At 56.2% G+C, this 21816-nt stretch overlaps 1 protein-coding gene across 3 annotated transcripts in view; it reads left to right on the top strand.

Moving 5' to 3' along the window:
* HIPK2 (homeodomain interacting protein kinase 2) overlaps nt 1-21816 on the top strand; it is a 118010-nt gene that overhangs the window by 61063 nt on the left and 35131 nt on the right. For all 3 annotated transcript variants that reach the window (XM_075558733.1, XM_075558732.1, XM_075558731.1), the window contains exons 3-7: nt 13663-13786; nt 13983-14102; nt 16645-16731; nt 16963-17147; nt 20005-20167. In XM_075558733.1, the coding sequence (XP_075414848.1) occupies nt 13663-13786; nt 13983-14102; nt 16645-16731; nt 16963-17147; nt 20005-20167 (679 nt within the window). The remainder of the gene's footprint in view (nt 1-13662; nt 13787-13982; nt 14103-16644; nt 16732-16962; nt 17148-20004; nt 20168-21816) is intronic.

The raw sequence follows: 21816 nt of genomic DNA, 5'->3' as shown, positions 1-21816 counted from the left end.
TGAAGTGCAGTGCTGTCTGTGACAGGGTGGTGTCTGTCCACGTAGAAGGAAATCCAGCCAGTACAACTCCTACTCACATGTATGAACCGACAACCTCAGCTAGTGAGCAGAAGATGGAGGATCCTGCCAATGTCTTGAGCCTGAAATCAATCAAACATGCGATCAAGATACATCGGTAATAATTGGTGATTGACATGCCAACGCTGGAAACAAAGAGGAAACCTGTTGTTACAAAACATGGTCTTGGTGATGGAAACACAACTGGAGATAGCGTGGCAGAATTTCCCAAGACCGACAACTTGGTCATCCCAAATACCTTCTTTTAATAACACAAAAGGTGACTACTGACTATACTGGTGGACCTCTCCGAGGGAACACACAGAAACCAAATGGACTACGGATGGAGAAGCTCACTGTCAATAACTAAAACCAGACCAGGGACTGACTGTGGATCAGGCCATCAATTGCTCCTATGTAAGTTCAGGTTGAAGCCGAAGAGAGTTGAAACAAGTCCATGAGAGCCAGGTGACCACCCTGTGTGTGCCCCTCCTGGATTTTGAGACTACATGGAGAACAGATTGAACATTTGAGCCCTAAGACAGCAAACCTGTGCAAAAGGACATCAAGAATATCATTCACAAAGAAAGCAGAAGGTCACGAAAGAGACAGGCAAGAGACAAAAAATCACAGTGGATGTCAGAAGACCCTGAAGCTTGCTCTCGATCATAGAGCCGCTCAGGCACCCGGGAGAAATTATAAATCAACAGAACATTTCAGAGTCCCCAGGCCTTAGGTGTTCATTCCCAACTGAACTGAATGTCCAGCGCTGGAGGCTCCGTGGGTGGGGTTCACGCGGAGCCTCTCTTCGGGGCACGTGCGTCTGGCTCCTCCACGGACAGCAAGCCAGCCGCATTCCGAGCTGCACAAGGACGCCAGAATGAAGAAATAAGCACAAGACTGTGTTCGTTTCAAGCTTCAGTGGGAATACAAAAGAAATATTAACACCCGCTGAATGACAAATAATGAACCGGGGAGGAATTTTTAATGCTCCCGGCCAGATCTTAGACTCTCTGGAAGAGTCCTTCCCCCTTCGCAAGACAGCACATTTAACGTGGTGAAATACATATCTCACAGCGCGTGCCTGATTCAGCCCATCTGCACACACGTTTCGGTGACAGTAATGATGACCGACAGCTGGTGTGGCCATTGACCATGTTTGTTGCCAATTCTCTCAAAATAGACACTCCGTGTCCCTTAATCACTAGCCCCACCCCGCCCCTGCCCTACCCCCCGATCCTGGTGATCGAAAATCAACTCTGGTCTCGATGCAGTTTCCTAGTCTAGTTACTTCTTATGCAGAGAATCTGTACCCTTTCTCGTTGATTGGTTGTTTACAGCTGAAAAAACAGACAACAACAAAATCCAAACCCATTGCCAATTGCAACTCAGAGTGACCCTCAGGGCAGAGCCCTGAGGTTTTCTGAGAGTGGGACTCTTCTCGGGAGTAGAAAGCCTCATCTTTCTCCCCTGGAGCTGCTGTTGGTTTTTGAACTGCTGACCTTGCGGTTAGCAGCTCAAGGTGTGCGGTGCTCCTAATATAATGCCCCAAACCCACCACTGCCGCGGACGTGGGTTTGGGTAACTTCATCCTTCTCCTGAGGAGAGGCTGGTGGGCTTGAACCGACAGCCTTGTGATTAACAGTTGCCTGATTCAAAAGCTGTGCCTGTCTCCCTGCCTAGGGCCCCTCAGAGCCCCTCCCAGAACCCCGTGGGGCTCTCCAGGCCGCAGCCCTCCACAAGCAGAATGCCAGACCTCTCCTGTGGCACTTCTGGGTGGGTTCAAACCCTGGACCCTCCGGCCAATAGGAAAGCGCTCACCGTCGGTGCCACGGGAGCAGCCTGCATGGAACCACGCAGGGGTGTGAGCACTCCTCCAGGGCCCTGTGAGTGGCTTTGGGGGCAGAGGCGCAGGCAGGCAGGGGACCGAGGAGAGGGGTGGAAGGCAGCTGGACTTCAGCCCAGCTCCGTGTGGCAGCCGTCCCCAGCCTGACCCTGAGCCCCCAGCAGGGTGGACGATGCACGCGTCTTGAAAACACCCGTCCCGCTGGGTTCAGAAATGTGCACGCATGGCCTCGATTGAGAGAGCAGGGACTTTACGAGGTCATTGATGAGCTCTGGGGATCGACTTTGAACACGGAGGCCCAATTGATTGCTGCGACCCCTGGCTTGGCTTCGCTCCCTGTGGTGGAAAGCGCCAGTTTGTGCCCAGCCGGGTGTCAGCCTGGGGTCAGCACTCCATCTCCTCCCTGCGTGGAGGTTCTCATCCCAGTGGGTCTGTGCCTCCTCCGTCCACGTGTAGCACCGTGGGCAGGGTTGAAGGCTTAAGGACCAGCCTGTCCCCTCACCCTGGATCGCGGTAGCCCAGAACCCTCCAGCCGCCTCCCGCTGACTGGCTGCTATCTTTTCAGAGGCACAGGGCCGCGTCTTTCTCCCACCTCCTGGTGGGTTCGAACTGCCAGCCTTTGGGTTAGCAGCCACTCTCTTCACAACAGTGCCACCAGGGTTCCCTGGAGCGCCCTCAAAACCAGACCAAACACCCTGCCGTCCGAGGCCCTGGCATCCCGGCCTTTTCTAATAGGAGGCAGAGGCTGCGTCCTGCATCCTCTTTGCCAGGTTCCTTCATCTTCGCTCTCTCTCCTGAAACACATTCCTGCCGCCACTCACCACTGGGCAGCCCCAGGGACTTAGCTGCCCGCCTCAGAGTGGTTGCTATAAAAATATTTGTTTTAATTGTTGCAGGTGGTAAACCTTGCCTCGTGGGCTTTGTTCCATCTCACAGTCGTTGCTGTGAGGAGCTTACTGAATAAAAGATGAACTCGCATCAGGGCTGAGGGCAGAATACACGTGCATTCTGTCTCCACGGAACTGGCTCTGGGGCAGGGGTTCCCCACACTGGCTGTCAGTGCAGCTCCAGTTCAGGGATCTGGATGATTGACCAGAACGAGCAGACATGCGACGTTTCAGTATTATTGGGGTGTTTTTTTTTGAGGTTTTCCATGTCCTCAAGTCAGGATGTGAGTCGACCACTTGATGGGGCTTCATGGTTGGAGCCCTGGTGGTGGAGCACGTTATGCATCATACTGCTAAGTGCAAGTTCAGCAGTTCGTAACCACCAGCCACTCCGAGGAAGTGAAAGGAGACTCGCTCTCTACTCCCACAAAGGGTTACAGTCTCGGAAACCCACCGTCCCCGAGGGTCAGTATGAGTCGGAACCAACCAGGAGGCAACGAATCTGGTTTGGGTTTTAAGAGTTAGTTGCTACATTTCTCATGAGCCTGACCCCACCCACCCACCTCCGCCTTCCATGTCAGACAGAGCGCGATTACAACTTCATGTCAACTTGCATAAATGGAGCATTTTACTTTCAATCCTTTCGGATGCCTGGTGGTGTACTGGTTAGGCATTGGGCTGCTAACCACAAGGTCGGCAGTTCAAATCGCACATCCACTCGGTGGAGAGAACCCAGGCTGTCTACTCCTGTGAAGGGTTACCGCCTTGGACACCCAACAGGAGCCCTGTCTTACAGGGTTTCCCTGAGTCAGCATCAACTTGATGGCAGTGACTTTGCTTTGGGTTGGTCTGGTGGTGTCCCAGCAGTTACAGTGCTCTGTTTGAGCCTACTAGAGGCTGTATGGGAGAAAGATATAGCAGTTTGCTTCTGGAAAGATTGACTGCCTTGGAAACTCTGTGGGGGCACTTCTGCTCTGTCCTGCAGGGTCACCGTACATCAGAATTGCTTCCACGACCATGAGCTATGGGTTTGTATTCTCAGCTCTCACCTGAAAGGTGTGTGGTTTGAACCCACCGGTAGCTCCACAGAAAAGACCCGAGGGTCCACTCCCATTGAGAGTACAGCCTAGAGTGGGTGAAGGGAGACCACGGGCAGTGTAAGGCACAAACCAACAACAATATGTAATTGATCAAGGATTCACCAGGGTGGAAAGAGTAGCTGATACCAAGGGCTCAGGTAGAAAGAAAATGTTCTGGAAATGTTGATGGCAACATATGCACAAGTGTGCTTCATACAATTGAGTGATGGATTGTCATAAGATTTGTAAGAGCCTGAGGACGATATTTCGGCTCAGAGCAGACAATGCACAAAGAGGACCATATGGCCAGCCCCACTGTGAGACACGACATCCCTCACTGACCCCTAGCCCTACAGGGGACAACACTGGAGACACAGTGTGGAAATTGCATCTGATCTGACCCCACCACACAGAGGCAAAACACTAAGGGCGTGCAACAGCACAGCAAGGGGAACAGAGCAACGAAGTCCCGAGGGAATACCAAAAATAGACTTTGGGGCCAGGGCTTGGCACCCTTTCAGACCAGAAAACACTCCTAAAGGTCAACAAACAGTCCTTGAACTATTTACAGGCTTTTTTCTCTTTTTTTGTCATTGGTTTGTTGTTGTTGTTGTTGTTTTGTTGCTTTGTTTTGCTCTGTCTTATGTTTGTGCATATTATTATCTGTACAGGTCTATCTAGATAAAATAAGCTGGATAAACAATCTGGAGGAGAAAACAATGGTTGAGGGGCGGGAAGGGGGACATGGGAGAGGGAGGGGTCGGGGGAAAGGAAGTGGGTGTTAACAAACCTACGGACAAGGGAACAAGTGATCCAACAATTGATGGCAAGGATGGTGTAAGAGGCCTGGTAGGGCTTGATCAAGGGCAACCTAACAGAGAGGAATTACTGAAACTCAAATGAAGGCTGTGCATGATAGTGAGACAGGAGGCAAAGGGCATTTATAGAAGTCGAAATATAGGCATGTACGTATGTAAATAGATTTATATGTGACAATGCGGAAATAGATCTATGTGCATATATTTATTGGTCTAGTGTTAAGGTAGCAGGTGGACATTGGGCCTCCACTCAAGTACTCCCTCAGTGCAAGAACACGTTCATTAAACTGGCATTCCATGATGCTCACCTTCCTTCCCAACATGATTGCTGAAGACAAAGTGGGTGCATAAGCAAATGTGGTGAAAAAAGCTGATGGTGCCCGACTATCAAAAGAGATAGCGTCTGGGGTCTTAAAGGCTTGAAGATAAACAAGCAACCATCTAGCTGAGAAGCAACAACGCCCACATGGAAGAAGCACACCAGCCGGTGCGGTCAAAAGGTGACAATTGGATCAGGTATCAGGCATCAAAAAACAAAAAAATCATATTGTGAATGAGGGGGAGCATCAAGCTGAATGAAGGCACCTCATGAAAACATGACTCTCAACTGGACGTTCTCGCAAGGCACCAAACCCGTTTGGCATGAAGGTCATGAAAACCGATCTCCATTGGCTGCTGCTCTCCGTCCAGGGGCGTTGACAGGTGGAGGCCAGGGCAGTGCCACCTTGGAGAGATGGCTGTAAACAGGCTCTTGGTGGTGATTTCTGCGCCCTGTCTGTGGGATAGCTGCCGTGCCTGCTCCCTGTTCTCCCCTCTGCCTCGACCAGCTCCGTCCTCCCTTTGGCGCGCCAGTTTCCACTCCCCGGATTCCAGCTGCTGGAATTTTCAATCACCCAATTATTGTCAACTGCCCTTAAAAAATAGCTTTCCATTCTTTCATAGCAAAGTGCTCTGCCGGCTCATTGTTCCCATTTGTGGATTGTGAGAGTGTTATTTCTTTTTTTTTCTCATCAGAATGCATGCAGGCATTGAGCTGCTATCCACAAGGTCAGCAGTTCAAACCCACCACCTGCTTTCCGGGAGAAAGATGAGGCTTTCCACTTAAAGTGACAATCTCGGGAACCCACGGGGCCAGTTTTGCCCTGTCCTGTAGGATCGTGATGAGTCAGGATGGGCTTGAAGGATGGGAGTCTATTTTTGTTTGTTTGGGTTAAAAATACCCTGACAGGAACCTAATAACACCACCCTCCACCCTCCCGTGGCCAGCCAGGCAGGGACATCTAGAATCCCAATTGGGGGCTCAGAGCTGGGTGCACCCCCGGCACGCACTCTGGGTCGTGTGTATGTCCATGTCCCATGTATCCCCACCCCACCCCCCATCCCCCACTGAGTGGTGAGGCATCTGCTAGCGCACAGAGGAGCCTGACCTTTCCAGGGCCGCCCTGCAGACCCACCCACTTTCACCCTCTCACTTTCATCGGTCTTCCCAGCCCAAATATCAGCACACCTTCTGAGAGTAACTCAAGCCGCATCTCTCGGTTCTTCTGGTGGAAATAAATGTAGCCTGCTCCTGGGGAGCTCTGGCGGTCCAATGGTTGAGTGATAGGCTGCTAACTGAAAGCTGAGAGGTTCGAAGCCACCAGCCGCTCCGCAGGAGAACACGAGGCAGTCTGCTTCCACGGAGAGGACTGCCATGGGAGAGCCTGTGAGGCAGCGCTCCCGAACCCGATGGCTGTGGGTGTGGGCTTTTTCCGTTGTTGCGAAGGGAGGGGTCCTGCCAGGCATGGAGACAGTGTGATTATGCCAGCCAAGCCCAGACCTGGGCATGACCCCACCGTGACCTCACTGCTGCGTGGCTGTGATCAACAGTTCTTTATATCTGATCCACCCCCCCGCCGAGCAAGACTGGCACATTCATGGAGCCTGGCTTCTTTCCGCTGTAATTGCTTTAGCTTCGAGTTATTGAAATTTGGGGTGAGATACCCTCTATTTGATTATTCTAGGCCTTGGTGCATTTTACTTTGTTGGTGGAATTTCGTGTTTGTTTGTTTTTTCCTTGCTGGGGCCATGTGATCATGCAGAGAAGAGAACGAATCCTCCCTCCCACCCCGCCTCCGCGTGTCGCCCGTCCCCTCCCCATTTGCCTGTCCTCATCCCCACAGTTCCGACGACACGACCGCAGCTGCAGCGGGCCGCTCTCGCTGCCGCAGTCCACTTCCTCGTGCCTCCCTCAGTGAGTCTTCCCAGGCTGGCTCAGTGGAGACCTCTGCCCAGACCTCCTTCCTCTCTGTCGACGGCAGAGCTGTGGGCGGGAGCTGGTTACGTGAGGAGGGCGTGGTGGCACAAATGGCTACCACCCCTGGCTGCTGGCTTGAAGGTGGGAGGCTCAACCCACCCACAGGTGCCTCTGAAGAAAGGCCTGGCTGTCTGCCTCTGGGGCCCAGCCCTGGAGACCCCTGGGAATACGATTCTGTACTGACATGCAGGGGGGCACCGTAAGCCAGGGGCCGTGCCGCCGTGGCAGCTGGCCCTGGCCAGTTACCGACAGTCACGAAACAGTGCCCTTCCCCAGCCTGAGTTGTATCCGCCCCCCACCCCAGATCAGTCACCATGATTCAAATTATGGTGGTGGAGAATCATGAAAGCACCGGGCTCAGCCAAAAGAGCCAACCTGTCTGTCCTGGGAAAAGGGCAGCCGGAAGGCTCCCCAGAAGCAAGGGCGGCGAGATTGTGCCTCGGGAACTTTGGTCATGTTCTCAGGAGAGACTGGTCCTTGGAGAAGTGGAGGGGCAGGGGGAAAGAGGACAGCCCTGGACAAGACAGACGAACACAGTGGCTGTGTGGGTGGGCTCAAGTAAGAACAGTTGTGAGGGGGGCGCAGGCCCGGCCGGGTTTCGTTCTGTTGCACACCGGTCAGAACCGACTGGGCGGCACCTGACAACAGTACATCAGAACAGATCAGTCAGCGCCCCCTCCTCTTGTTCCTGCTGCAGTGTGGCCCCAGGGGTGGGGTGCTGTCTCCCAGGTGGAAGCGGGTAGCTCTGTGAGGCTCCAGAGAGCCTCTGCCTCCCATCAGTGTTACACCCTCAATTTCTGGAATGCCGTTGTTAGCCCAGGGACCAGGCAGACGCAGGGACTTTCAGGGCCAAGCCCCTGCTGCATTGTTTTCTTGATAAGGAAATGGATTGGCCCCTCAGTCCGTCCGTCCGTTCCCTCTGCGACTCACTGAAGGAGGAGACTTGGGCTGGGGCGAGCCTGCCATTCTGACTGCTTTCATGGTTATTTAATTATGTTCAAAATACCCTGACATTTGAAAGGCAGAGGAGACAAAAGCCGGCCGCATAAATAATTGCATTTTGTGGAGTGGCCCCTTTCCCTAAGCACGTGCGGTGCACGGCGGGCTTTGTCTCCAGGAGACACTGCAGGGAGCGCCGGGGTGAACGGGCAGCCTTCACATCACCCTGGGGCCGTTTGGGGAAATTGGAGAGATAAATAAATAATGATGAAGATGTGTAGCTTTCGATCACAAAAACATGAGTGAGCAAAAGCCCAGGCAGACCAGATTTGCCCGGTGCGTTTCTGAGTACGTGTTCAGCGGCCTGTCGCTGCTGCAGGTGAGCGCTGTCTCACCAACGGCCCCATCACCTGTGTGTCACAAGCAGTGCACGTGACCTGGTTGATATTAGGGCCATCTGAGTTGGTTTAACTGGTGTGGGTCCCGTGCCAACACATGCTGTCTTCACGCGCAGGACGGTGACCCCCAGTGAAGTCGGACATTGGGTGTGATGGGGGTGGCGCACCGCGACCCCAGGCACAGCGGAAGGAAGCGCCGTGGGGTCCTGCGCCATCCTCACTAATTGCTAATGATGGAGTCCTGGCTGCAGCCCCTATGTCCATCCACCGTGTCCTGGACCGTCCTCTTCTCCGCTGCCCTTCTTGGGGGACAGGTCCCTCCCGACAACGTGCCCGTCGTGGGTGAGGTCTCTCCACCCTCACGTCCGAGGAGCATCATGGCCCCTCATTTCTCCCCAGACGGATCGTTGCTTCCTCTCACAGTCTGTGGCACATGCCATGGTTTTTTTTCCTCCAGGCTCCTGATTCAGCATCAATCCCTTCTTTGGTCTTTCTTATTTACTGTCCAGCTTTCCCGTGCCTGTGTGGGGATGCAAATTAGAACGTGGCTGCTGCCTATTGTGTGTGAATCCGCCACACATGTATAATGAGCCTGTGTGTGTTATACATGAGACCAACGGCCACAGGGTTTCCTGGGAATGAGCCAGTGTTTTCTCTCTTTATTTTTCCGTGAGCGGTTTTATTGGGGTATCATTTATGTGCTATAAAACTCTCCTGGGAATGTACGACTCTGAGGTGTAGGGAGTCCCCGGGCCTGTGTGGGAGCCCTGGTGTGGTGGTGGGCTCGGTTCGAATATTAGGCTGGAAGATGAAGCTTCCACCCCCGTAACGAGTGACCGTCTCAGAAACACCCAGGAGCAGCTCTCCCTGCCCTGCAGGGTCTCTGTGAGCCTGAATCCACTCAAGCACAGTGAGCTGGAGTTTTGGAGACCTCCTACCCCTAAGTCCTGTTGGATAGCATTTCCATCGCCCCAAATATCTCTGGTAGCAATAGCTCCAGCCTCAGACACCTTCCACCACCCACTTTAAGATGTTTTCCTTGTTGTTGTTGTTACTGTTTAGTGGACACACACAACAGACCAAGAAACCACACTCACCACCAGCACGCCTGTACACACTCCTCGGGACCCCATAGGGCAGAGCAGAACTGTCCCTGAGGGTTTCCCAAAATGGTTCATTCTTTTCAGGAGCAGAAAGCTCTGTCTTTTGCCCGAGGAGCAGCTGATGGTTTCGAACCGCTGACCTTAAGGTTAGCAGCCCAGCTCGTGGCCACTGTGCCATCAGGGCCCCGCTACACACAGCAAGTCATGCGCCAGTTCAGGGATGGCTGCACAGTGTGTTCTCAACGGAGCTCGTGGCTGTGTTGCTCTCCAGGGCTGCCAGCACCGTTTCTGAAGCGGCTATCCCTGCTCACTTCACGGCAGCTCCTTGGCGGGGTGTCCCGTGGCTCACCACAAGGGTGAAGTGTGAGCTTTCCTAGTGGAAAGAGGTGGAAGAAAGGCCTGACATTCCTCTCCTGGAGAGATGACGACCTCGGCCAGTCAGCTCTCGCTGGTGGGGCACTGAGCCAGGACCCAGGGCTCTGCCTTTGGGGTTTGGGAACAGGATTCTGAGCCAGTTTAGTGACTGTGCAGTGTCACTGGTTGTCACCAAGGTCAGGTGAAACATAAAAAACTCAAGCCTGGAAGCAGCACCATGCATCTGGGCAGCCCTGTGAGGGCAGTCAGCAAATCGTACTAGCAGCCAGGTGGGTTTCATGGCCTTTGACCTCCTCCTCGATACTCAAAAGCTCTCTGCCACTGAGTCTGTTTTGACTCACGGCAACCCCATAGAGCAGGGTGGAGCTGCCCCTTGGAGTGTCTGAGGCTGAAAATCGCTGCAGGAGCAACTGGCGTGCTCCAAGTGGCCTGAGGTTAGCAGCCAAAGCGTAGCCCGTGGCAACTGCAGGTTTCCCCACAGTCATTGCACGCCCTAAAATCCCCAAGTACTTCTTTGTCCAGGAGCTCTGTGGGCAGCTGTGGCCACCTGGCTCTGGATCCTAAAACCCGAATCTTAAAGCAACTGGCAATCAGCAAATAATCAACAAAGACTACAATCGTGGCATATGGAATAGTAACAATTGATGGAGCCAGTTTCCAAGTGTATTAAGACCCAAAGAAATCAGGAGTAAGGACAAAATGTCAGGTGATCTTATGCGCTGTGATTACAAGGGGAAAGGTAAGCATTTCCAGCTCAACTCAGGAGCCCCTGTAGCATAGCAGTCGCACATTGGTCTGCTGACTGAAAGATCAGCAGTTCGAAACCTCCCGCCACTACAACGGAGAAAGACGAGGCTGTCTACTCCCGTCAAGATTCACCATCTCTCGAACCCCCAGGGGGAGATCTACCCTGTGCTGCAGGGTCGCTGCGACTCAGATCGACTTGCAGGATGGCAGTGAGGTTTTGATTTGTTTGGTGTCAATTGTGCATGTGCCGTGATCTCAACTGTCATCATCTTTTGACTCCATTTTCCATGGATGGTGGATGCCCCCTCGGTGGAAGTCGGTTGTGCCGCACTGGGAATGTGGGTTGCTGGCAGATGTGTGGGGACTTCACACTGTCACAGGACTGCTGGGGCACCTTTCCTGTCGGAGCGCACATTCAGTGGGGCTGGAAGGACACCACCAGGTGTCCCGCTGCCAGGTGTCCCGCTTAATAGCGGCTGCATCTTCAGCAAGTCCCTTACCAACTCCCGCGATGTCCTTTGCTCACTGGGACAAGCCCTTGTGTCACCTTTCCCGTCTACTGAAACCTTGGGGGAGGGGTGGCATTTGCCCGAACATAAAGCTGACATTTTTTGCCTCCTGATCATTGACTTTTAAGAAGAGCTGGGGAGAGGGGGGGGGGTGCTTAAATGGCTCCAGTTATCAGAGGCAGGAGGGCTTCAAAGGGCTGCTGAGAACATAGATTCTCTTCATGGCATTTTCCCACCAATTTACCGAAGCCTCCCACCCTACCCCACCCCCAGAAGAGCAAACACATCGTCCTGGAAGAAGTACAGACAGAAAGCTCCTTAGAGGCAAGGACAGTGAGACTGTCTCACGTGCTATGAGCATGCCATCAGGAGGACCAGTCCCTGAGAAAGGACGTCATGCTTGGGACTTGGTAGAGGGCAGTGGAAAAGAGGAATGCCCTCGGCGAGATGGCCCTTTGCTGGTGTTGCTGCCCACTGTCAGGAGACCCGTCCCTGGGGACAGCAGAGCCAACTGCTGCGGGTCCTGCACCAGGCACACCCTGACCGTGGTGGCCACAGCGTGGTATCGGGGATGGCGTAGTGGTCGAGGAAGACGAGGCTTTCTGCTCCTGTCAAGGCCAGCCTCAGAAGCCCCCAGGGGCAGCTCCATTCTGCTCTATGGGGTCACTGTGGGTCAGGCCCCACTCGATGGCAGTGTGCTTGTGGGGCGGATCGCAGGCCTTTTATCCTGGTCTTAGTCTGGAAGCTTCCACTGACAGATGGTGGGGGCTGTGCATGAGGCGTGTTCCCCAGGAAGGTGAGGGGTCTACCCCTGAACCATCACCGTCAGCTCGCCCTCCGCCCTCTTGAGACTGCTCAAAATCCCCAGTATGGTAGAAAGTATACCTCCAAGTGACTGCTCCCTGCCTCCTGGCAGGCTCGCCCCGGTCAGAGACACCATGCCCCAGCCACGCATCGCAGCTCTGACCCTTCAAGAAACACCCCTTCCTGCTGGTCCCCACTGCTGCACACCCTGTAAGAGAACACCCTCCTCCCCTCCGGCCCCCAGCTGCCCGCCCTGCCAAGTCTCCATATTTTTTGCGGGCGAAACATGAGACATAACGACCCGTCCGAAATAAAATTTTGCATGTTGATTGCTCCAGCCCGTCCGTGGCAGGCCTACTGTAAAGCTCCATCTATTGGTGAGATCAGCCTCCTCCCCGCTGTCCAATTCTGGCACCGCTCATAGTAGCAGCGGTCGTGCCATGCCACCACGTCTCGGAACGTCTTGCTTGCAAGGAGTTCACACCGCTGTGCAGGCCTGCCGTCCGTAATTTGTCCCCATAAGCTGCCGTGGGGACGAGGAGAACAGAGATGCATGATCACATTTTATAGATGGTGGAAATAACCACTCGGAGAAGTGGCCTCTGTGCGGTGCTGGCTGGGGCCCCCGGGCGGGCGGGCTGCGGAGCCTGGCCCTCGTTCTATCGGGGGAAGTGGGCAGTGAGCCTGACACCTGTCGGAAAGCCAGTGTGAAGAAGGGGTCCCTGAGACGCATGGGTCCAGGCTGCTTGCTGCATGCATGTGCTCAGAGCTAGCGCCCCTGCCACCTAGACCAGGCTCCAGAGGGCTCCCCGGCCGGGCCTAGTGCTGCACACTAAGGCACCCCTGGCCTCAGACAGAGGATGCCAGAGGGGGGCTCTAAGCAGTCTGGGATGGGGACATTCGTGCCACTCTTCCCCTGGATGCAGTGATGATGGGAGAGGGAGCAGCCCAGGGGTTCAGAGAGCAAAAGGGAAGCGCCCAACTCCCCGGGGCTCCAGTCTGGGTGCTGCAGACAATCACGGGGTGTCCGCAGAGCAGAGACTCCACTTTGCCCCTTAGCAGGTGCGTGCTGGACTTTCAGGGCAGCTGGGCTCAGTGTCTGTGGGATGACCCCGGCATCTGTTCTTCCTCACCAAGAGGAGGGGGAGAGAGGGCTGGGCCGGACATGGAGTATCGGGATGAGTGTGGAGGGAAGACGGGGACCAGTAGCTCTGATGGGGGGGGGGGCTGGGGTGAGGAGACCAGCGGGGCTGGGTGGGATGGGGTCAGAGGAGAGGGGAGACCAGGGGGTGGTGAGAGGGTGGGACAATGGCCTCAAGATGGAGGAAGAGACAGACTCCAGAGACCAAGAAGTCTGCCTGGTCTGTGAACTCCTGATCCTGCATGCTCCAGAGTCAACTCCAGCCCCAATTCCACCTCCCTCCTCAGCCCCCTCATGCCCAGGCCTCTGGTACAGGCTTCTGAACCCCACGCAGTAGCACTCGGCTACACGGATACAGCCCGATGTGGTCACCAAGCACTTGGGCAGTAAGCACACGCCTCCTGGAAACCCATTGCCAGCTGGGTGAGGAGCTGCCCCGTGGCAGCCGCACCACACACAGCTGTGCCCCCAGCGATGCCAGTGCCTGGTGATGCCGGAGCAGCTGCCAGGCCTCTCTGCCGGGGCGCATTTCAGTGCACTCAAACCGCCTGCCCTCCTGTTAGTGACCGAGCACTGTACCATGCAGGGGCACCTGGGCCCACTGGAGGCTGCTTGCCTGGGTCTCCCCCTGAGTTCTCAGCCTGCTTGCCGCTCTCTCTGCAGGGCCCCCGAGATCATCCTGGGCTTGCCCTTCTGTGAGGCCATAGACATGTGGTCCCTGGGTTGTGTCATCGCCGAGCTCTTCCTGGGCTGGCCGCTGTACCCCGGCGCCTCAGAGTATGATCAGGTGAGAACCATGGGCCCCGGATACTTGGCCAGATCTGGCCTTGTCCATCTGCGAAACACCCCTCATCAGGGGATGCTGCCCCACCCCCTTCTTCCCTGGGCTCCCTCCTCTCCCGACTGCCCTCTGTGTCCCAGAGCCGCTAGCAGGCTGTGTGTGGACGCCGGAGACCCTGACCACAGTCTGCCTCTCCCCGCAGATCCGCTACATTTCGCAAACGCAGGGGCTGCCGGCCGAATGTTTGTTAAGTGCAGGGACGAAGACCCCTCGCTTTTTCAACCGTGACACCGGCTCACCGTACCCTCTGTGGAGGCTGAAGGTAGGTGCTGGGTGCCGGGTGGCAGTTCCTTGGGCATTTTGGACACCACAGGAGCCCCGGCGGCCTGGCAGCTGCACGGTCCTTGGCCAACGGTGGTTCACTCCCACGGGGGGAGAAAGAGGCAGCGATCTGTTTCCCATCTAAGAGGTGCCACCTGGGAACCCCCCTGCTCTGCCCTGCCGGGCGACTGTGAATTAAACCAGCAGGTGTGACGCCGAAGGCGCCACCCTCGACTGCTGGCCCAGACAGGGACTGTCTGCGTGGTTATGGGGTGCATGTACTGGAAGGTTCTGGGCCCCACGCTCCTTGGCTGGTGGTTCAAAGGACACTGGAGTCTCGGCTCTTATGGCTGAGCTCAGGGGCCCGTCAATGGGGGTTGGGGCAGGTGGGAGGGGGAGCAGGGCTTGTCTTTCACCCACTGCTCTCCCTTGGGAACAGCACCCTGCCACCACTCCCTCCCTCCTCAACAACCACCTTGCTGCTCTCAAGAAGGCACAGAGGGCCCCGCCTGCAGGGGGGCGTTCACAGGGTTTGCAGCTGTACTGGCCGGCTGAGCTGGGCAGCGTGGTGCAGCCTGGGCAGCAGGGGCACTGCCCCGCTGCACACAGCCACCTCCCAGTGCATCCCCTGCATACGGCCTGCTCTCCCACAGGTGTGCCTGGCCCGGTCCTTCCAGTGAACGGGAGCAGAGTCCTGGTGCATCTTATGGTTTGGGGCATTTTCTCTCTGTAGGAGGGGGGCTGGTTCCTTCCAGCATCCCCACCAGACCGGGGTTCCCTGAGCTCAGCGAGCATAGCTTCGACTCCAAACCAAACTCATAGTCATCAAGTCAGAGCAACCCTGTAGGACAGGGTGGGAGTGGCCCTGTCAGTCTCAGAGATGGTCACGCTCTGCAGGAGCAGAAAGCCTCATCTTTCTCCCTCGGAGCAGCTGGTAGCCTCGAGCTGCCGGCCTTATCCATTACCCATGATGCTTGTGTGTGTGGTTGAGCTGTGACTCCAGTTTTCCCTCAAATCACCAGCCAAGGAGAGTAGGGCCCGAACCTTCCAGCACATGCACCCCAGCCAGATGCTAATGGGCTGTGAAGATATTGGGGTCGCAGGCAGTTCAGGAGGGAACTGAGGCTATCCACAGAGAGCTATAGCTCACCCAGGGCAGAGGGGCACAGGGGACAGGAAAGCAGGGTGCACAGATGTCCGAGTTCCTATCCCTGTCAAGAGCCTCAGAGCAGCTGCTCCAGGACCTAAGCCTGGGTCCCCACACCTCTAGGTGCGCCGTCCACAGGTGAGATTTTTTTAGGTCCACCCGCTTCCAACCCTTGGACAAACCCATGTAGCCAGAGCTGCTAGGAACACAGCCTCCAGACCGAGGCCAAGGGGCAGGAGAAGCGGCACTACCTGGGCTCAAACCCCAGCCCGCCAGTCCTCAGCCCTGTAGCCTTGGCGGGATCTAAAGCTCCCTGTTCCTGAGTCCCCATTCTGTGAAATGGATGCGCGATCACCCACCCCTACCGGCCTGCCCCTCTGATGCTGGAAGCGGTGCCCCAGCATTTTGAATGCCAGGGTGGGCAGGCTTCAGTAGAGCTTCCAGGCTGGGATGAGGCAAAAAGGCCTGGGGATCTAGCTCCACAGCCATCCAGTGAACATCCCCACAGAGTGGCCGCCACAAGGGACGCCCTGACAATGGAGGTGGTATGGGAGGAGGTAACCTTTCATTCTGCTGTGCATGAGGCCATCGTGAGTCAGGGCCGACTGACTCGGGACCCTGGCAGCAGGGTTCTTGGCTCCCGGCGTTGTGGGGAGAATTGGGTGACCACCAGCATCCATGCCTACCCCCTGGAAGGACTGACTGGGCAGCATAAAAGTGAAGAGCAGAGAGGCAGATCTGAGGGCCAAGGGAGCCCATTGCATCCCAACCCCGTCCCCCTCAGGGCTGAGGACATCATTCACAACTGCCAAATGACCTCATACGGAACTGCCAAGCCCCAGGATGCAAGGCCCAGCCACTTGTCTTGTGGTGACCCATCCGACCCACGGCCAGCAGGCTCCAAGCCCCCGAGTACATATCAGGGTCAGCAAACCTCACGGTCACTGCCATCGAGTCTGTGCTGACTCACAGTGACCTGGCAGGACGGGGTTCATCTGGCTCTGAAGGTTTTCCGAGACGATACCTCCTGACAGGAGTAGAAAGCCCCGTCTGTCTCTCACATTTGAGACGAGTGGACCATGAACATGAAAAATGCAGACTTGAGTGCCTGCTGGCCCCGTCCAGAGTCTCCACTGACCCTGTGAATGCAGGGAAGGTTCAAGGGCCGCAGGCACCCCAGGGCCTGGCTCTGGGCAGGCACCCAGCAGGTGTGGGCGGGGATAAGGCGCAGCAGTGTGGCTGAGGGGAGAAGTGGGAAGCATGCTCCGATCCCCAAGGCAAAGCAAAGGCCTTTCTCGGCTTGGTCAGGCCAACCCTCTGCTGGAAGCTCTGGGCTCCAGGCACCGTAACCAGGTGCCAGCCACATTACCCATCAGCCTTTGCTTGTCTTCACCAGACCCCAGATGATCATGAAGCAGAGACAGGGATCAAGTCCAAAGAAGCCCGGAAGTACATTTTCAACTGTCTGGATGATATGGCCCAGGTAAGCCCTGAAACCACAACTACTGCCCTCGGCCAGAGGGGTCTAGGGGCAGACAGGAGGCCTCACCACCCAACCAACAGCCTGGCCTTGGACCTGACCGCCAGTCTGCCGCCTCCTCTCCATCCCACACAGAGAAGCATGACAGCCAGAGACAGGGACCCACATAGCCTCACGAGAGTAGTCAGGGTTGGGTGACTGAGAGCCCAGTAACCTGTCCCCACCTGCCCCCAGGTGAACATGACGACAGACCTGGAAGGGAGTGACATGTTGGTGGAGAAGGCCGACCGCCGGGAGTTCATTGACCTGCTGAAGAAGATGCTGACCATCGATGCCGACAAGAGGGTCACGCCCATCGAGACTCTGAACCACCCCTTCGTCACCATGACGCACCTCCTCGATTTCCCTCACAGTACACAGTAGGTGTCCATGTTCATAGTAGGTGTGCGGGGCGGGGGGAAAAGGGGTAGTGCTTGGGAACATGTCTTCCACAAACACTTGGCTCTGTCTAAGTAGACCATATGCACACAACATAGCCAGCCTGCATTCCAATCAAACTTTATTTGTAAACGCCGGTGGAGGGCTGCCCAGCTAGCGGCCTGCTTTCCCCAGAAAAGGAGCCAGCGGCCTGCAGGCTGGATGGGCTGGATTCTGGGTATCCGTACGGGAAGGGCAGTGGCCAGACAACAGTGAGCGGGGCAGAACCACCCCTTGGGCCGAGGCATCCTGGGGCATACTCGAATTGGGCTGTGGGGTGGAGGGGCGAGCTGCAAGGGGTCCTCCTGACCGTGGGAGAGTCCAGTCCAAGAGAGCGAGGCCTTCTGTTTGGGAGACCAGGGTCCAATTCCCAGCCAGCGCCGCTTACGGGCAACCACTGCCTGTCTGTCCTGGAGGCTCATGTGCTGCCAGGATGTGGAGCTGGTTTCCGCGGAGTATCTAGTCTAAGGTAGACCGGGAAGAAAGGCCTGGCGTGCTGGTGGGACTCAGTGGTGCCTGCTGGTCCTGTCTGCAGACGATCAGGAACAAAATGAAGCAGCCATGTCTCCCCCTTCCTCAGGCCCCACTCCAGGACGGCTGAACCCAAAGCCATCAGCCGTGACCAGGAAACGCACAGGCGCATTGAAGGCCCCTAGGGGTTTTGCTCATTGGCGTGGTTTGGGTTGTGGATTTGTGGGGGGAGGGGCGCGGGGGGGATTTTTGGACCAAAATATGGCATACCTGCAGGATGCAGAAGGAGCATAGGTGTGTAATCTTAAAATAGAAGGAGCCCATTATTTCACCTGGATTCTCTATATTTTGGGCAACCCCGCCCTCCCCTGCCCCAGGTGTTTGGGGAAGCGCTCAGTGCCATTTTTGTTCTCTTTTTGGCATCGATGTGGTTTCAAAAATTAGCATCACGCTCTTAGGAAAATACCTGGGACGGGAGGAGTGCGTTGTTGATACAAAATTTTTACTGAAATAGGAGAAGTAGATTGGAAATCAAACAGGCTTTTGTGTGGCCGTGTTTGCTTTGGGGAAAGATACAGCAGACGGCGACCAGGAGCTGCAGGAGAGACCAGGTCGAGAAGTCATGACGGAGTCCTGAAGGGCTGGTTCTGGTGGTTTCCCTCCAAGCCCGGGGTGGGGAGAAGCCATCTGGGCCGGGCCTCTCGGATCCTCAGAGCCAGGGCCACCGCTCCCTGGGCCCTCCCAACACAGGGGCTGCCTCGGTTCACCAGTGTGACGGAGGAGAACTGAACCTGGAAAGAGTGTCTTCCTTTCCGGTGACTGGGCAGGAATGCAGGCGCCCTGGTGGCATCAGGGGCAATGCGGTGGGCTGCAGCAAGGTTTCAGCAGTTCGAAACCACCAGGGTTGCAGCCTCAGGAACCCCAGGGGCGGTGCTGCCCCGTCCTGTAGGGCCCACTTGAGTCGGAATCGGCACGGCGGCAGTGAGTTTGGGCACGAGTTTTACAAGAAAAAAGAACAAGGTCAAAGAGGATGTGCCAGGGGGCAGGGGGTTGTTGCCAGCAATGAGCTCTGTGCCTGGGTAAGTTATCCATAGGGGTTTCCGCGTCAGGCTGCTCAACCACATGGTCAGGAGTTCCAGCCCACCAGCCACTGTGAGGACGAAAGACGAGACTTCCCCCTCAGAAATCCACAGGGGCCATTCTACTCGGGCCTGTGTGTCGCTGTGAGTTGTTTTGAGTTTAAGCCTCCTTCTAGAAGCCCTGGCAGCCTAGTGGGTCATGCATGGGCCTGCTACGCCCAAGGTCAGCAGTTCCAACCCACCAGCCACTTGGTGGACGAAAGGTGAGGCTTTTTCCTGCCGTCAAGCTTGACAAGCTCAGAAACTCTCAAAAGCGGCCTCGTCTTCCCTCTGGGGTGGCTGTGAGCCCAGAGTGGACTCCACCGCAGTAAGAAGCTCCCTCCTTGGGGTGGCGCTCAGTGCTAAGCACTCAGCTCCTGGCTGAAGGCTGGTGGTTTTAACCCAGCCAGAGGCCCTCAAGAGAGTGCTGGCAACCTGCTTCCTCCAAGATCATAGCCCTGAAGGCTCCTCCGGGCAGTTCTCCTCCGAACCTGGGGGTGGCCGTGAGCTGTGAGTCAGAATGGACCCCCACAGCACAGCAGGCTTCCGTCTCATCCTCGCGGTGGCACCCTTTGTGTGGGAGACAGGGAGTCTGAGCTTGCCGACGCCGCCCGCCATTGTGAACTGTGTCGGGGAAGTCTTCATCTCCATCCTTGGCCTGTGACAGGGGAGACATCCCGTCCCAGTGTCAATGGAACAGAACATTCCCACGGGGTTCTTGGCTGTCATGCTTCGGTCTGTTTCTTTGTCAGTGCCCCTGGGTGGTTGTGAACTGCACAGGGTTTGGTGTCCAGCCAGGGGCCCCGCCATAGTGGACTGCGGCAGTCATCTTGCTTGCCGCCCCGGGTGCAGCAGCATCAGGCGGGTTGCCGACCTGAGTCTGCCCCTGAGACAGCGCTGGGAAGGGTAGGAGTTCACGAGTGTTTTATCTGTGAGTTTTTCTTTCTGGCCGGCCAGAGAGCGTAAGCTTGTATCTACGTGCTGGCAGAGGCCACAGGGAGAGCCTACAGGCAGTGGGAACAGGGAATGTGTCAGTGTGGGGCCGTTGCCTCCTGGTAGGGAGACCCGGTGGCCACCACAAACATGGCCCAGACCCCCAAGGTGTGAAGACACCCAAGTTAATCTCCCAGGTGCCTTCTCGGGTTTTTCCGCTCTGTGCCCCCCTCCTCCCTCATGCCTCTCCTCTTCCCTCTGCCCTCCCCACGCACAGCGTCAAATCCTGCTTCCAGAACATGGAGATCTGCAAGCGCCGGGTGAGCATGTACGACACCGTGAACCAGAGCAAGACCCCCTTCATCACGCACGTGGCCCCCAGCACCTCCACCAACCTGACCATGACCTTTAACAACCAGCTAAACACTGTCCACAACCAGGTGAGCGGGCAGTGGAAGGGGTCTGCGCCCCAGCAGAGCTTGTCCTCAGGCGGGAACTCCTCCCGTGCCACGTCCACCCAGTGAGAAGTCTTTGCACCTGGTGACAGAGGTGCACGGTCTTGACTGTTGGCCCCACTGAACGTTCCGGAAAGGACTCCCCTCAGGCACCGGTCACTGAATTGGTGATGCCTGACTGCCGTTCTCTGTCTGGGCCAGTGTGGGGCTGAGGTCAAGGAAAGGCTGTGGGCCGTCTGTGTCTGACATCTGCCCAGGGGAAAGTTCTAGAAGGGGAAGAGGCTCAGGATCAGAGTCCTTGTGAGGCCCTTCCCCATATCTCCACATTGCTGGCTCCTCAGGGTCTATCTGGATGGAGAAGCCTGTCTCTTCTCCGTCTCTGGGAGACTCGGTCAATTCACCAGACCGCCTGTGGAATCCTGGGAACCTCCAGGGTCCAGGGAAGGGGGGCCTCTCTGTCTCAAGAAGTCCAGCCTTTCCAGAAAAGGAGCAGGACCCAGCCCCTCACACCTTGCTGGGAGCACAGGGACCCCAGGGAACTGGAAAGAGCCTTCTACAGCTTCCTGACTTAGTGGTTCCCAAGCCGGGTCCCAGCGCCTTCTCCCTCCGACCAGTCGGGAACGACAGCCACATTCTTTGTGAGCACACACGACACAACTCGGTATCTGTGAAGCACACACGCACGTACACACCATACATGCTTACACAGGACACGCTCACGCATGTGCCCAAACACACCTGCAAATGTCACACGCATATTCACACACTTGCTCATACACACACGTACCGATGCCACTTAGATACACACACACACACACACACAATCATGCACACAGACATGCATACACGCACGTGCACCAGTACAGAGCGGTTCACGTACAGTGATCCCAAAGCACAACCTGCACAGAGACGCAGTCTCTAGACCCTGCCTCCAAGCTGCTCTCCCCACCCCCACCCACCCCCAACACCCACCACCACGCTCCAGGCCTTTCATCCCTAGGTGGGGTGCGCGGACCCAGGTTGGGGCTCCCGGGGCCTGTCTCTCTGGGAGCAACCGCTGGGGTCTGCTGCCCCCTGGAGGCGGTTTGCATCACCTACACTCTCCTTAGCCACCCGTGGACGCCGACTCCCAGCAAGGACCCTTTGGGTAGAACTGGCCCTGTGGGTTTCCGAGACTGTCAGTTGGTACCGGAATGAAAGCTCCCAGGGAGCTGCTGGCGCATAGCCACTACACCACCAGTGCTCTCTGATGCACATTGTCCCAAAAAACAGGCATTCCCGCCCGGTCCCCAACCTGGCCCTGAGCCACCCTCAGCCTGACATGGGTCAGCAGGCAGACGCTTAAAGAGTGAGCTTTTCTCATTTGGATCTCATGAGACCCTTGATCCTGACTCCCGTGACCCTAAACTGCCACCACTTGCTACCTTCTGCCTGCCCCAACCAACACCAAAAGCATGTAGGGGACAACAGAGGGACCTTAACTGCAGGTGCAAGCATGGGGCCCAGGTGAGACTTCTCTTTCCTTCCCACCAGCCCTCCTAGCTGTGGACCCCTCTCTGTAATCCTGGAGGGCTGGGGTCCTGGGTCCTTGACCACAGAGACGTCCCTCCACATTGTCCTTGATGTGACATCCA

This window comes from Tenrec ecaudatus, chromosome 9, assembly GCF_050624435.1.
Source record: "Tenrec ecaudatus isolate mTenEca1 chromosome 9, mTenEca1.hap1, whole genome shotgun sequence".
NCBI lineage: Eukaryota > Metazoa > Chordata > Mammalia > Afrosoricida > Tenrecidae > Tenrec > Tenrec ecaudatus.
This window is presented reverse-complemented; position numbering and strand designations above follow the sequence as displayed.